We start from the raw sequence: 17,049 nt of genomic DNA, 5'->3' as shown, positions 1-17,049 counted from the left end.
AGATTTTGTCATTTAGTATTCTCATATTGTCTATGCATTCTACCATATGTGTACATCCCAGCTTATTTAGCTTTTCTCTGAAATGCCATAGACTCTCATATTTTCAAGAATGTCATGAGGATTATTTCCTTGCGTTGTCTCTGAATCCCAATGAAGCTCAAAGTTTTCATAATGTATTATTCTCATGTATATCGATCACATTTTTTGCCCCCCAACCAAGAGTCCCCCCAAAAAAATGCTTTAATAAGTTGTTAGGATTATACATATCCTTGAATGACTATACATGCACGTTCAAACCTTTCCTCGCAGTGCTTTGTGATACTGGCATGCTAAAATGAATAAATAAGAGAAAGAAAGAGAGAGCGAGAGAGAGAGAGAGAGACAGAGAGAGACAGAGAGAGGAAGGGGGAGGGCAGAGGAAATGGCTGAACTCATTGAAGAGGACTCGATAACTCTATTGATTGTGCGCTGTTTTGCAGACAGATGTTAGAAAGGTCATTGCAAGAAGCAGCACATATTAGGAGACCGCAAAACGATCGGTTTGTGTGTGTGTGTCTGTGTGTGTCTGTGTGTGTGTCTGTGTGTGTGTGTGTGTGTGTATGTGTGTATGTGTATGTGTCTGTGTGTGTGTGTCTGTGTGTCTGTGTGTGTATGTGTCTGTGTGTGTGTGTGCATGTGTCTGTGAGTGTGTGTCTGTGTGTGTGTGTGTGTGTCTGTGTGTGTGTGTGTCTGTGTTTGTATTTGTGTGTGTGTGTGTCTGTCTGTGTGTATGTATGTGTCTCAGCCGGAACTCTCAGGGAAATGCCACGAATATATTGAAGTTGTTTGTTGAAAGCCAACCGTCTGAAGCATATAAAGGGATTATGCCATTGGCCATTGACACAACCAGCGTTAAGCCTGAGCACTGGGCGTGCGTGGGCATTGTCACACCACAAATAAACGCATCCACTCACACTCCTTAACACTTTCTCAAGTGTTCTCATAGCCCACACTGTGAGTGCAGATAAAACAACACGTATTCCCAGACCGACTGAACACTCTGCTTGCTACATACCAGGAGCACAAATAAAGGCGTCGATCAAAACCAGCATTAGCATGATTAGGCATTTGGAAGATGCTCTTATCCAGAGCGACGTACAGTTGATTAGACTAAGCAGGAGACAATCCTCCCCTGGAGCAATACAGAGTTAAGGGCCTTGCTCAAGGGCCCAACGGCTATGCGGATCTTATTGATGCTACACCGGGATTAGAACCACCAACCTTGCATGTACCAGTCATGTACCTTAACCACTACGCTACAGGCCTCCCCCACATTTACATTTTCATGTAACGCAAGATTATGTCCTAGACGGATCAGATGTACCTGGCCAGAGTTAAAACCCACTGTATGGGAGTAGATTTTTAAGGCGGAGTGCTCTACGCCGTAAAGAAGCACACACAGCTGGACTGAGCGGAGGCGCTGCTGAACGTTCAGAGCGCTGATCTGGGTCAGGGCGCTCGACGGCGTTTGGGACCGCAGCGGAACGGGGCGACCCCCCCCCCCCCCCCCGGACCTTACCTTGCCCACGTACTGGGCCTCCGTGCCCCTGTGCTCCTCCAGGACGAAGAACTGGTTCCATATCCACCCGCGCTTGGGCCGGTGGTGCACCTCCGTCTCCCCCTCCTTCAGCCGGGTCTGGTTCCTCCCGGGGGTCCGGGCGGAGGGGGGGTGGTGGGAGCCCAGGCCCCTCTGGACGACGCAGAGGCAGAGGAGGACGGGGCACAGGCAGGAGGGGCTCGTAATCCTCATGGCGAGTCCGGGGCGTCCCGCGGCAGAAAGCCCCGCCCGGAACGACGGCTTCAGGGGAGCGACTCCTCCCACCTCGGCGGCACGATGCGGGGCAGGGGGGCGAGGGGGGGAGGGGGGGCTAAATCCAAAGTGCAAGGCGCTTCCGGAGAGTTCTTCTAAGGTCCATGTTCCCACGGGGGGGCCCAACTGGGGAAACGCCTGAGTCGGCTTACATCATGGCCTGGCGGGAACTCAGTCGAATAAAAAAATATATATATATAAAAAAATAAACAATAAATAAATAAAAAGGAAGCCAAGTCGGGCGCTGGGACGATGTCGCTGTCGAGGGCCGATTAGCAGAGTCTACAGCTGCTGCTGTTCAAGTGTGCCCTAGAAAAGGGAAAAAACAGAGAGAGGAGTGAAAACAGAGATATGGGAGAGAAGCGCACTGGAAAAGCGATGTTGTGTTTCCTCAGGAGACGGGGGGCGGGGCGGGGGGGGCGGGGGTGGGGGGGGGCTGTGAAGGATGAGGGGAGGGGGAGAGGGGGGAGGGGGGTCAAACCGGGACAACCGCAAAGTTAAAGTTAAGCGAACAGTTGCAGGCGAAGTTAATGGCTTGAACAATGCATATTTCAAGCAAAAACTGCTGATTTCAACATCTATCCGCCCAACTGTGCACTCAGTGCATACATCGGAATGATAGTACATGACATTCAATACTCGGCAAAAAATATATTTATGACGTATGAATGGAAAGGCCTTGCAATTGCGAGAGAGAGAGAGAGAGAGGGAGAGAGAGAAAGAAGGAGAGAGGGAGAGAGGGAGAGGGAGGGAGGGAGAGAGAGAAAAAGGGGGAGAGAGAGATATAAAGAGAAGGAGAGAGAGGGAGGGAGAGAGATATAGAGGGAGGGGGAGAGAGTGAGAGAGAAAGAAAGAGTGAGAGAGAGGAGGAAAGAGCAAGAGAAAGAGAGCGAAGAGACAGAGAGAGAGAGGGAGAGAGAGAGAGAGAGAGAGAGAGAGAGATTTATTGCCTGCAGCCTCTTCCTGGACCTGCTTCACAGTGTTTGTGAGCATCAGTCTTCTGCTGATGTCAGCCCTGAGATAGCGGGAGTACGAGGAGGTCAGACACACACCACAGTCATGCCAACACATGCTGCAGCACCACTGGGAGAGACCGGGAGAGGGAAGAGGAAAACAAACAGAGGGACGGCTTGCCACAGAAAGAGAGAGGGAGAGGCACTGAGAGGCACTCGTTTCACAACAGCATCAGCTCTACAGAAATGTGAGGCCCCTGGTCGCGAGTAAATTAGTAAATTATCGCTGTTCGGTGGAGGTGAACTCCTTCCTGTTACAGACATACTGCAACAGGGGAGGCGCTGGAGGATTGCACTGCTGGAGCAGTGCTGTCAGAACCAGGCACTGGCATTACAGAAATAAATCTCAACGTAATTTTATTTTATTTTCCTTCTTTTCCAAAAAATAAGAAAAAAAGAAAATACAAACAGTCCAGATTTCACAGAAACGAAAACATGTTTGATTTAGGATCACAACAAAGCACTGAAAATTATAATTATTCAGTCTCACAATTAATTAATTTGAATTTGGCTGTGAAAGAAGTGAAAATAAAAGCCGGAAGCATATTTTACGCCATTGGAAAGGCCAGACATTCTACCATCCCGGTTAAAATACATCATCTTTCAGTCACTGAAACACACAAGCGTTTTGTCTGTGAGGCACAGAGGCCGAGAACAGAAGCCTGTTTTTTTGAGATTAGGAATAAATAAACGCAGGGCCAGAGTGAAGGCAATATCCTCCACCAATCCACTACATGAAATAAAGAAATAAATAAAAACATCCAACCGTCTTTTGGCAACATCTACACCACAGCGATCTGAATTCCTTCCATTCCAAATGGACGGCTGTTAAAATTCTGAGTGGAGCTGAGCAGACAGAACGCTCCCCGCAGTCAGCTGGTCCTGACAACCCCCCCCCCCCCCCCCCCCCCCCCGACAAAACAAATCTGCCTCAGAACGGTACCAGCAAATTAAAGCAGATTAAAACTGCAGCACCAGGCGAAATTATGCAATTCCAACACTCCAACCAATTACCGGAACAGTCCAATAAAAACCCAGGGTGAACTTAGTAGCTATTCGGGTCCAAAATGCGCTACAGTCTGGCACCACACTGGAGAATATAGCGCTTTAAAAATATGGACAACTTCCCAGACAGTTTGTTCAATGGAAACGGTGGGGAAAAGGGCCCAGTATAAAGCACTATCTCTACAGTGAACAAAATAGAATATATTGAGGCAGAGTGCTGCTAAACATTAGCGTTACAAGCAGGATAAGAAATGGTCCTGCAGAAAATCGCCGAAATATCCTCACCCTCCGGATCGGGCCAATCTCCCATAGGGGTGTAAATGCACTTTCATAAGTAAGGGTACAATGGAGATACATTTCTGTTCTTTGAGGAACACATTTCCCAAATGCACCCTGAAAGGTACGACAACACTTGTGCTACTGAGCACAAAAACATGTTTTTTTATCCCTCCTATATAATTTCACATATCTATAGGGATACCACCCCATCAGTGGGCGATTGGTGCAGTATTTCTGCTGACCACAGCCTAACAGATAGCGGGTGTGCCACCAAGACAGAATTGTTATGTGATAATTGACATGACCGTGACGATGATTACTCATTTTATAGCCGTGTATTTATGATTTGCCACTTTGTGGAGACGGTGAAGGTGAACGGTCTGAATGTGCGGGATTGCATTCGTAGCACAGCCTCCGCGGGCCTGGATGTTGACATGAACGTTGGCACCGATGACGGGCGAGGGGAGCTTTCAGGGATTACCGGAGGATACCAGGGAGCTGGTACACACCGAGGGGACCGAGCACTTGGCCGTCTGTCGTCTGAGCGGGGGACCGGAACCACCATTTCAGGAACACCGTGTGACGCTTGTATTTGAAGGTACGACAGGTAAGATCTTTGTGTTAAAACATTGTTACAAGACCACTGTGAATCCCTTCCTGTCATTGAAAAAGGCTCTCTGACGTGTTGACTCGCCCTCTGCCTGTGTTTATAGTCCTTAAATTCGGGTTTCGAAATATCCAGTTGACAGCCCGACACTCTGTACCGCTGAACAATAATTCAAGCTCATTGGTTGAAAATTGGTTTTACTTACCACAGCCAATGATGTTTCAACGTCAATGCATTGACAGAGAAGGGGTGGGACAACACAAAGTGTTGTGATTCGAAGGAGTTAGCGTTGCTACTATTTCTCTCTTGACCATTAGAAGTCCGAAATTACCTATTGTACCTTTAACAACACTGTTATTTAATAAAACCTTATTTAAACAAGTGCAAGTAATGCTCAATAATAATCATGTCATTTTACAGATAGCATATTGCATTACATTACATTGTAACGTATGGAAACGCGTACGTGAAGATGTACAACTGTGTGACTCAATTTTACCCAAATGTTGAGGCATCAATAGCGCATGACCAAAACCTTTAGTGCTGTGTGGGGAATGGGCAAATGAGCACGCATAGGTGGGGTTCGCACTGCCCTCCCTTTCAGCTGCTAGCGCCCCGCCTCTGTAATCTCTGCCTATGCGCGCACTGTCCTGCAGAGGGCGCTGTGCGGTATACAAATCAATCAGCTACCTTTTTTTTCTTGATTAAGGTGAGTCTTAGCAAAATCCAATTTATACAGTTCTCTCCTCTTGAAGTAGAGTAAGATTTCATAAAAAATCATCACAATTCATCTCTCGTAATTACCCTGCGATTAGCAGGCTATCGAGGGTAGCCTCGTTCCACACATTGTCTTCGAAATTAGTTTGTAACATTGTTTGTAACAAGTCACCACACACTGTCATCAAATGCCATTTTCCTAATAGTTTCAGAGTAATATACGTTTCCACGTGCCAACAGGCAGAATCTGAATCAAAATGTTATGTCAGATTACATTTACACGTACTACATAAGCTTCATTTGTCTTTTGCATTTACCCAAAACCTTAACAAAGCTGGATTCACAGTATTTAGCAATAGTCGCAAGCTATGGAATATTTTATACACTAAAATTTAGTAGACTTGCTGTAGCCATTCCAGTGCTAAGACACACCTGCCTTGTTTTTACTCCTCCTCATTTATCCCATCCCGTTTTGCCCCACCTGATTCTGCCCCAGGGTACTTATCCACCATGGTTGTCATTTAAATCACATTTGGGAGGGAAACTGAACATGCTGGCATCTCAAGAGTTGGAATAGTGGTAACATGGACTATTGGTCCATGTTGGGGCAGCCTATAGCGTTGTGGTTAAGGTAAATGACTGGGACACGCAAGGTCGGTGGTTCTAATCCCGGTGTAGCCACAATAATATCTGCACAGCCATTGGGCCCTTGAGCAAGGCCCTTAACCCCGCATTGCTCCAGGGGGATTGTCTCCTGCTTAGTCTAATCAACTGTACATCGCTCTGGATAAGAGCGTCTGCCAAATGGCAATAATGTAACGCGATGTAATGATGCTATAGCTGTGATTTGACTAAACAGCATCTGGCTTTGCCGTTGACTCTTTGGTCTGAAGTGTTGATTATGTGGAAGAGAGAGAGAGAGAGAGAGAGAGAGAGAGAGAGAGAGAGAGAGAGGTGTCACTTCATGTTACTCACAGCCTGTGATGTGAAAACATTCAGATAAAACCTATAAATACATTTGAAAAAGCAACAATTTCCTACATGAGAGGCAAAACGAGCCAATTTTCTTTACTGGCTCTTTCGCAGACACCATTATTCAGAGCAACTAACACACTTTTATCTGTTATTTATGTATATATTTATTTACTTTCCACTTCTACAGCTGAACATTTATGCAAACAACACAGTAGCCTAGACATTAAGCTTTTTGTCTGGGACCCAGGGGATTTGTGGTTCGTGCCCTGTTGAAGCCGCAGCACGATTTGCACAGCTTTTTGGCCCTAAAGCAAGACACTTAACCCTGCATTGCTCCGGAAGGAAGGAGTCTAATCAAGTGGAAGGCTCTCTGGATAGACGTATAAGCTAAATAACAAATGGTTATTATTATATTCTAGCTCGAGGGCATGGCGGCTGTGAGCCATCAGCCCAGGGCCCTGTTCCACAATGCAGGATGACTGAGTTAGCTGGGTAATGTAACTGAGTAAAACACACAATGCAGGATGACTGAGTTAGCTGGATAATGTAACAGAGTAAAACACACAATGCAGGATGACTGAGTTAGCTGGGTAATGTAACTGAGTAAAACACACAATGCAGGATGACTGAGTTAGCTGGGTAATGTAACAGAGTAAAACACACAATGCAGGATGACTGAGTTAGCTGGATAATGTAACAGAGTAAAACACACAATGCATGATTACTGAGTTAGCTGGATAATGTAACAGAGTAAAACACACAATGCAGGATGACTGAGTTAGCTGGATAATGTAACTGAGTAAAACACACAATGCAGGATGACTGAGTTAGCTGGATAATGTAACTGAGTAAAACACACAATGCAGGATGACTGAGTTAGCTGGATAATGTAACTGAGTAAAACACACAATGCAGGATGACTGAGTTAGCTGGATAATGTAACTGAGTAAAACACACAATGCAGGATGACTGAGTTAGCTGGATAATGTAACTGAGTAAAACACACAATGCAGGATGACTGAGTTAGCTGGATAATGTAACTGAGTAAAACACACAATGCAGGATGACTGAGTTAGCTGGATAATGTAACAGAGTAAAACACACAATGCAGGATGACTGAGTTAGCTGGATAATGTAACTGAGTAAAACACACAATGCAGGATGACTGAGTTAGCTGGATAATGTAACTGAGTAAAACACACAATGCAGGATGACTGAGTTAGCTGGATAATGTAACTGAGTAAAACACACAATGCAGGATGACTGAGTTAGCTGGATAATGTAACTGAGTAAAACACACAATGCAGGATGACTGAGTTAGCTGGATAATGTAACTGAGTAAAACACACAATGCAGGATGACTGAGTTAGCTGGATAATGTAACTGAGTAAAACACATAATGCAGGATGACTGAGTTAGCTGGATAATGTAACTGAGTAAAACACACAATGCAGGATGACTGAGTTAGCTGGATAATGTAACTGAGTAAAACACACAATGCAGGATGACTGAGTTAGCTGGATAATGTAACTGAGTAAAACACACAATGCAGGATGACTGAGTTAGCTGGATAATGTAACTGAGTAAAACACACAATGCAGGATGACTGAGTTAGCTGGATAATGTAACCGAGTAAAACACACAATGCAGGATGACTGAGTTAGCTGGATAATGTAACTGAGTAAAACACACAATGCAGGATGACTGAGTTAGCTGGATAATGTAACTGAGTAAAACACACAATGCAGGATGACTGAGTTAGCTGGATAATGTAACTGAGTAAAACACACAATGCATGATTACTGAGTTAGCTGGATAATGTAACTGAGTAAAACACACAATGCATGATTACTGAGTTAGCTGGATAATGTAACAGAGTAAAACACACAATGCATGATTACTGAGTTAGCTGGATAATGTAACAGAGTAAAACACACAATGCAGGATGACTGAGTTAGCTGGGTAATGTAACTGAGTAAAACCCAGGCCCTGCCCAAATCTGGAATACGAACTGAAGTAAACAGAGCTGTTCCTGTGTTTCCTCTGTGCAGTTATTTGGCAAGCTCAGTAATCCTGCTTCGTGGAACAGGGCCCTGGTCCTTATCCACTCTACCACAGTGCCGTAACAGTGGAAGGAGCTGTCGTTCTCATCACAGAGCCAAAGAAGAGGAGGAGGGATAGAACTGCCTTGCAGACCTCCTGATCTCTGCCATGGTCTTTTCTTTTATTTGATTTCATTTATATGATTATTCATTAATTTGTACTGCCGAGGTAAAATCTACAAAGCCCTACCGCCGGTGCAATCATGGAAGAAGACCATGTTTTCATTTCTTACTTTCATTTGTTCTATATTTTTGTGTGGAGGTTTATGGATGTCTACACACAGACCTGTAGGCACACACACACACACACACACACTCACAAACACAGGTGCGGGGCTGGTCCCTTGGTGATGATAATAAACATCTAATTTGAAAAAACATATCCTTCAAATTGACACGCCACACTTTCCGTATTCTCGCAATAAATATGAGAATTGAATGACGGTCGTAAAGCGAGCAGGTTGCGCGTTTCCTCCGCAGACTCTGATGAATGAAGGCGCCGTTTGACAAATGTCATCGATGTCGATTTGACTGCTAATTAAGCTTTCCGTCAAGAGACGTTCCATTGTGTGCTCAGTGTCTGAGCTGAGTAAAAATCAAACTCAGTGCTCTTCACAGGAGACACGTTCCCCAACAAGTCAATGATACGTTGGCCCAGTGCTGCACGTATTCATGAGTCACCGCTCACCCACACACACGGGCCTCTAGTACAATCGCATAATGCGGCCGCAATATTAGTCCACGTCCCGTCCTGAAATATTATGAAGTACAGCCATGAGACTGGAATTATTCGGCTTTCCTTGAGGCCCTCATTTAATTGAGAGACATGACTTGGATGGTAATGCATTTGACGAAATACGAATCAGTGTCTTAACAACCAGATTAATTGAGATTTTTATATTCATGGTCTCTGGCGGCACGGATGGCGCAGTGGGTAGCACTGCCGCCTCACAGCAAGGAGGTCCTGGGTTCGAATCCCCGTCGGCCGGGGCCTCTCTGTGCGGAGTTTGCATGTTCTCCCCGTGTCTGCGTGGGTTTCCTCCGGGTACTCCGGTTTCCTCCCACAGTCCAAAGACATGCAGGTTAGGCTGATTGGAGAGTCTAAATTGCCCGTAGGTATGAGTGTGTGAGTGAATGGTGTGTGTGCCCTGCGATGGACTGGCGACCTGTCCAGGGTGTATTCCTGCCTTTCGCCCAATGTATGCTGGGATAGGCTCCAGCCCCCCTGCGACCCTGTTCAGGATAAGCGGGTTCAGATAATGGATGGATGGATATTCATGGTCTTATGGTTTTTTTTTCTTTTTTAAGGCTTGTTATGGATGTCAGGGATTTAGGTCTCAAATGGTTTGGTTAGCAATGCTGTGGTTAGTGGCTAAGGTACATGACCGGGACCCATAAGGTTTGTGGTTAAAGGCCTTGAACAAGGCCTCAACCTCACATTGCTCCAGAGGGGAAAAATCAACAAGTTGCTTCGGATGAAAGCATCAACAAAATAACTATAATTATCTGATAATAGTATGCGCTTGAAGTAACACTATTGCCCATATAAGGGGACGATGACACAAAAGCCACTAAATGGCCTTGAGAACTTGAGACCACATGCATGATTTCCCCTGAGGCTGCCTTTTCTGCTGTTTCAACATCGCTCTGGTTCTGTCAATCACTTTGCTGGCATTCTCAACGATATTAATGCCATTAGCAAACTCATTTCACTGGAACATTTTTTTATTTTTTTGAGGGCACTTGCTTTCACTCTTTTGGAGTGTCAAAAACAGCTGAAAAAATGTTGCTAAATCGTATTGGGAGGACTGAAACGGTGTCAACTTCAACAACAAAGTTCTCCTCCATCTTTGTTCGTCATGCGGGGCCGTTTTTTTTCTTCAAAATGGGATCATTTGCGCGCACCTGAAAACAGTGAGACACCTGGTGTAGAAATGTCACATAAAAAACACTTCCCCCCCGTTGACAATAATTATAAAAAGGCCACCCCTGCTGTTATAATGCGTTCAGTGTCATCTCTCTGAAATACAGCTGCATGCACTTTTAGCTAATTAGGCCATTGAAGTTACACAGCACGTTTCGTACACAAAGTGCAAGTCGCGATGCTGCACGCATATGGCAAACAGAAGGAAAAGAGGAAAAACAATAAAAGAAAAGTGATAATAAACAAAAAATATAAAAATATAAAAATAAAACCATAATAAAAAGCATCTGCAAAATGAATGTCATCCTCTGTCAATCACATGGCATAACACTGAACAAGAGGCATATTACTGAATGAACCTATAGATGCACACAACCAATCACACTCTGCAGTCTACAGTGACATCATCTCTTATACAACTTACAGTCCCTCACTCGTTGTGAGCAATTGTATGTACTTAGGAACTGTCTGCACAAGTGCACACTCATAGGCCAGGTCAGCCGTGACCTCACACTCGAACCCAACATTCTAATTCGCAAACCATGTCTGAATGCGCTATGGAAACCAGACAACATAACATGATATAACATAAGATAACATAATGGCGAGAACAGGCCATTCAGCCCAGCAATGCTCGCTTTTTCCTAACACTAAAGTGTACCTCCTGCTTAGTTTGCCTAAACGCTCGCTTTGTCTGCCGAAAAGATAACGCTGACCCTCATCAAAACAGCCTTTTCTCAGTTTTTTTCTTTTTTACAATTACAACCCGGTGTGTTAAATTTGTGTGCTCGATCCTACCTCCACACGGCTGGTCTTTGGCCACTTAGGTGAAAGGAAGAGTGTGAGGTTCGGGGCAGTGATTAGGTGTGGAGATAATTAGCGGCGGAGCTGTAATGAGTAGGCTCAGTCGACCAGGCGGAGCTGGGCGTGCGATCCCCGCCTCTCTCCCGGTCGACCCCGGCGTGTCGGCACGGAACACGCCATCTGTCCTCGCCTCCCCAGACATCGATTACCTGCCCCCGTGAAAGAACAGCAGCTCCCGCTCCTGCCACCAGCTACTTTTAAATTAGATCCGTCTCTGAAGTTTTAATTGCTTCGTATTTACATGTCAAATTAAAGGAGCTAATTTATTTATCCCAGCCTTTTCTAATTAGAAAACATTTTGATACTTTTTCAACTCTCCGTGTTAATTATACAGTGTTGTTTCACCCTATATGTTTTTTTTTTTTTTTGTATAGCTCGTGATTAAATGAATAAGACGGTGACAAAGTCATTTAGAATTAAAATATAAATACATTTGACATTCACATGAGAACCAAACATATAACAGATATTTATGTGTTTGCATACCCAGTGGCAACATGGATTTGTTATGAATTGATAAGCTTTTCAATAGCTATGCTATTTCATAGCAATGAATTTCTCTTGAGAAAACAAGATGTGTGTCTGTATGTGTGTTTGCATCAAAGTGTGTGTGTGTGTGTGTGTGTGTGTGTGCGCATTATGTGCACATATGCATGCCTGGATGTGTGTGTGCGTGCGTGTGTGTGTGTGTGTGTGTGTGTAAAGGCAATATTAAGTGAGATGCTATAATTCCTGTCCAACAATCTGTTCAACCAAATGGTCACCTAGATTTATTTTTTATTGTTCTAACTTAAAATATCTAAGGGCTCTTGTCTCTCAAGAGTCACACTATATAAGTCTCAAGTTATTTAAGTCTTGGAGGTTTCCATGAGCGACTTGAGTTTAACAGCCAATCAGGGTCAATCTCTATAACCTCACAATAACCACTGAGCTGAGCTTCAACTGCCCACAGTCTGAGCTCCAACTGCCCACAGTCTGAGTCTCAACTACCTACAGTCTAACCTTCAACTACCCACAGTCTGACCTTCAACTGCCCACAGTCTGAGCTCCAACTGCCCACAGTCTGACCTTCAACTGCCCACAGTCTGACCTTCAACTGCCCACAGTCTGAGTCTCAACTACCTACAGTCTGACCTTCAACTACCCACAGTCTGACCTTCAACTGCCCACAGTCTGAGCTCCAACTGCCCACAGTCTGACCTTCAACTGCCCACAGTCTGACCTTCAACTGCCCACAGTCTGAGCTCCAACTGCCCACAGTCTGAGTTTAACCTGCCCACCGTCTGAGTCTCAACTGCCACCCAGTATCAGTCTCAACTTCCCACAGTCTGAGTTAGATACAAGTGAGATACAAACACAATCACCGTGTCAGAGGTGGAGGGGAAGCCCTTTGCTCAGTTTTTGAGTCATTGCATAACATTACAGTTATTTAGCAGATGCTTTTATCCCAAGTGACTTACAGTCGATTTGACTAAGCAGGGGCCAATCCCCCCTGGAGCAATGTGGGGTTAAGGGCCTTGCTCAAGGGCCTAACAGCTGCGCAGATCTTATTGTGGCAACACCGGGGCTTGAGCCATCAAACTAACGGGTCTCAGTCATGTACCGTAGCCACTTGGCTACAAACTGCCCGCAAGTCCAACACTGCCAGCTGCGCTGATGTCACTTTTTCCCCCACAAGCCTCTGGGCCTCCAGGCGGCGGTACGAGCGCAGTAGGGTCGGTCGTGCTGATCCGCGGCGCAGTCTGTCTCCGCCCCCCGCCGCGCTCCGCTCCGTCATTCCCGGTCTCCGCTCTGTCATTCCCGGTCTCCGCTCCGTCATTCCCGCGCTCCGCTCTGTCATTCCCGGTCTCCGCTCCGTCATTCCCGCGCTCCGCTCCGTCATTCCCGGTCTCCACTCCGTCATTCCCGGTCTCCACTCCGTCATTCCCGTTCTCCGTGCTCCGCTCCGTCATTCCCGGTCTCCACTCCGTCATTCCCGGTCTCCGCTCCGTCATTCCCGGTCTCCGCTCCGTCATTCCCGTGCTCCGCTCCGTCATTCCCGGTCTCCGCTCCGTCATTCCCGTGCTCCGCTCCGTCATTCCCGGTCTCCACTCCGTCATTCCCGGTCTCCACTCCGTCATTCCCGGTCTCCGCGCTCCGCTCCGTCATTCCCGGTCTCCGCTCCGTCATTCCCGGTCTCCACTCCGTCATTCCCGGTCTCCGCTCCGTCATTCCCGGTCTCCGCGGCGTTCCCGCTCAGCTCTCATTAGCGGCGGGAGCGCGGGCGGGGGCGGCCGGGGGCCCCGTGGGGGCCGGGGACGGCGCGAGGCGGAGCGGAAATGAAAAACGGCGCCGTGAGCGATGTTTAGAGCTGTCTGAGCAGATGAGCGCTGAGCGAGCAGCCGGTGGCTGGCAGGGAGACTCCGCTCCTGTTGTACAGGCACTTGGGGACCGGCTCAGCTCTCTTACAGCGCGGCTCTGCTTTGTAGTCCTACTGTCGGCGCGGGCTACTGCAGCAGACATCTGCATGTGGAGCCTCTGTTCACACAGGCCGGGGTTTGGGTTCGAGCTGGCAGGGGGGTATCCAGTGGTGGGGTGGTGATTGGCAGGGGGGTATCCAGTGGTGGGGTGGTGATTGGCAGGGGGGTACCCAGTGGTGGGGTGGTGATTGGCAGGGGGGGTACCCAGTGGTGGGGTGGTGATTGACAGGGGGGTACCCAGTCATGGGGTCCTGACTGGCAGGGGGGTATAAACGCACCTCTTTTTTTTTAACACTAATGGCAATTAAAATACATCTTTTTTTTGGGGGGGGGGGGGGATTTGCTGCCATCATTGAAGTATTTTTGTGAAGTCCACCTTAAAATAGAGACGGCGAATTGGAGCGCTACGCTAATTAGCGTGCACACCTGTGATGACACGGTACAGCTAGAGACGCGAGACTGCCTACAGCACCCTGTCACTGAAACGTCAAAAATTAGCATCATCTTAGCGCCAAGAACACTTACACATTACTTTCTCAATATAGATTTTAAATACCTTCGTAAATGTCTAAGACTACATTTAATTGGTTACAGAGTCCCCTGACTCACACTTTGATTCCCGAGGTTGCTACTGCAAATTGCGAATTGAGCTCTCCCATAACCTTTACTTGGTTTAATAACAGTCAAAGACAGTTATGTCAGGTAAAATAGCTAGAGACCTGTTTCTATTGCCCCTCAACATCACCCCCCACCACCCTGCCAAACACACACACACACACGCACACACACACCCCTCCTGGCCACAAAATGTGTCCGCAAATCACAATCAGCATTTTAATCCAGGAAGGAACATTACTGTGAATCAGCAAGCGTTATCAGTATTCTGTTGTTCTGGCCGCCTGTGTTGTGGAATGAACTGCCATGGCAACCTGCCAGCAAATTAGCCCCTGTATAAGATACTGTACGGAGCAATAAATACGCTAAAAGACCAGCTCTGTATCCTTGTAAAGCTCATGCAGTGCACTATTAAAAGCGCGTTCATCCTCTCTGCCTTTCACAGGCACCAGCTGACGGCCCTCTGTTTTACAGGATTAATATGCACGGAAGGCAAACACATTGCTGGAATTAAACACATCTCACATCTATTTGCTGCTGAGTAAATGTTTAAATAAGGAGGCCAAGGTATATTAAAACAATGGTTTGTTCTACTTTTCCAACGGAAGAAAGATTTGTTTTTAGTGCTCTATGATAATTCCTGCCCTTGGTCATTCCTCTACATGGTTTAACTTATAATGAGTCAGCCTGGTTTAACTTCACACAACTTTTGGGGCAGTCAGTGTGATATGTTCTTAACTTAATCAACTTTGTAAAGAAGGGTTATTTTCTTTTTGTGTAGATTTTCCCCCAGCACGCGGTTGGTGGTCACCAGGAATAACGAACCAGGATCGACCACGGAGTAGTGGTAAAATTAAACTCAGCCACCTCTGTTATTCCAATTAATAATTATTATTATTTAGCTGACACTCTTATCCAAAGCGATTTAGAGTGGATTAGACTAAGCAGGGGCCAATCCTCCCTGGAGCAATGCAGGGTCAAGGGCCCAACGTCTGTGTGGATCTTGTCGTGGCTTACCAGGACTTGAACCACACTCCTTCCAGGTCCCAGTAAAGCACCTTAGCCACAAGGCTACAGGCTCCCCGATGCAGGTGTGATTTAAAGACCACGCAAGCTCTTCTCACTCAATGTGCTGCTTCTGTTCCACAATGCTCAGAGCCAACATCTCTCTTGCCAGGATTTTGGTTGGTTTGTTTAGTACACACACTCTCTGAATTGCTGTATTGCTTCATTGTGTCATTTTGCATCACCAACCTTATGCACTTGATGTGCACTGGATAACACGGCTTTATATCGTGCAGCATTAGCTAGCATCTATGTTAAAATGAAACACAGAATTTAAAAAAAAGTTTATAGTGTATGGAGGGCCCATTATTTACATTTATAGGTTCATGAAAAATGATTGCAAAACTATAATGATTTATTGGCAGTCTATGTTCAGCCTTTCTTTTGTAGCTGGCAGTCACCCGGTTCTGTGTGTGATGAAAACCATTGGCCCACCTGGTATCCCAACACCACTCTCTCTATTAGTGTCTCACTCCAGAGAATGAGGTGGCAGCCTAATCTTCTCCAGAGATGGCATGAAAGAAACAAAAGAAGAAGAAGAAGAAAAGTTAAAAGCGATGTGTTTTTTCTCCGGTCCGCTCCGCTAAAGAACGCCTCTGAACGGCAGAATTCGGAGAGCTTCAGGAGCACTTAGCGCTGATGGGTGCAGTCGAGGCCCCTCCGAAAATCATTTGACAGCCTTTTTTGTTGCTCGGTTCCATTAGTTCAACGCCAGCGATGATTTCTTTCTCCGCAAAGCAGAACGATCCCCATGGCAGTGAGAGAGGAAGGAACACTCTCTAGTGGGGGGTGGTTCTTCCCTGGGTGGGGGGTGGGGGGAGGCACTTTGGGTTATACAAGGTTAATTTCCTCTGCATTATCTCCCAGCCCACCACCGGTTGTAACGAATGGCCGAATCAGACGTAACAAAGACGAATCGTCCACCTCCCTCGCCCGGGCGACAGAGGAGAGTGAGGTGACAGGTAAAATTAGCCGAAGCACGTCAACGGAGATTAGGAGCTTGTCCCAGCACTTGCAACAGCATCTTATTCAAAATGAGTCATTGCACGTCCTGAGTGAACTGACTGTACCGCAGATCAAAGCTCTCCATGCAAGGCATTTGCAACAGAAAGTCTGGCACTTTTAGAGCTTTTGAAGAGTATTTCTCCCCCCTTGAACTACTAAATCAGTGTTCTAGAACTCCATTAGCGACTGTTGCGTCGGTATTAGAATGTTGGGTTACGAACACTCTAATCACAGGGTTCCGGGGTTAAAGTAGTAGTTCAGGCTCTCAACCGAGCATCATGCGATACACGAACACTAAACACTGGAGTGGGAGAACTAATACAGTACCTTTCAGCCTGTGGCTTAAAACAGTCTCAGTGGCCTGGACTCAATCAAGATTGGTCTGCAATGACGGTTCGCAGTGCAGCACGTTAGTGTTTTTTATTGATTTCACAGGGCACTAAAAGTGCTACATCTGATAGCAAAGACATATTTCTGAAAAAAAGAAGAAAATAATCTAGAGATCTAGCAGGAAGTAAAATCATTGCTCTTCCTCAAACATAAATTAATGAATAAATAAATAAAGGAATA

General features: G+C 46.2%; 1 protein-coding gene across 3 annotated transcripts in view; it reads right to left on the bottom strand.

The window, feature by feature from the left end:
- Positions 1–17,049, bottom strand: part of LOC133126134 (cadherin-18-like) — a 275,444-nt gene that overhangs the window by 105,121 nt on the left and 153,274 nt on the right. For all 3 annotated transcript variants that reach the window (XM_061237983.1, XM_061237982.1, XM_061237984.1), the window contains one exon: positions 1,559–2,158. In XM_061237983.1, the coding sequence (XP_061093967.1) occupies positions 1,559–1,789 (231 nt within the window). In that variant the 5' untranslated portion in view covers positions 1,790–2,158. The remainder of the gene's footprint in view (positions 1–1,558; positions 2,159–17,049) is intronic.

This window comes from Conger conger, chromosome 4, assembly GCF_963514075.1.
Source record: "Conger conger chromosome 4, fConCon1.1, whole genome shotgun sequence".
NCBI lineage: Eukaryota > Metazoa > Chordata > Actinopteri > Anguilliformes > Congridae > Conger > Conger conger.
Note: the sequence above shows the minus strand (reverse complement) of the source record. Positions and strands in the feature narration are given on the sequence as shown.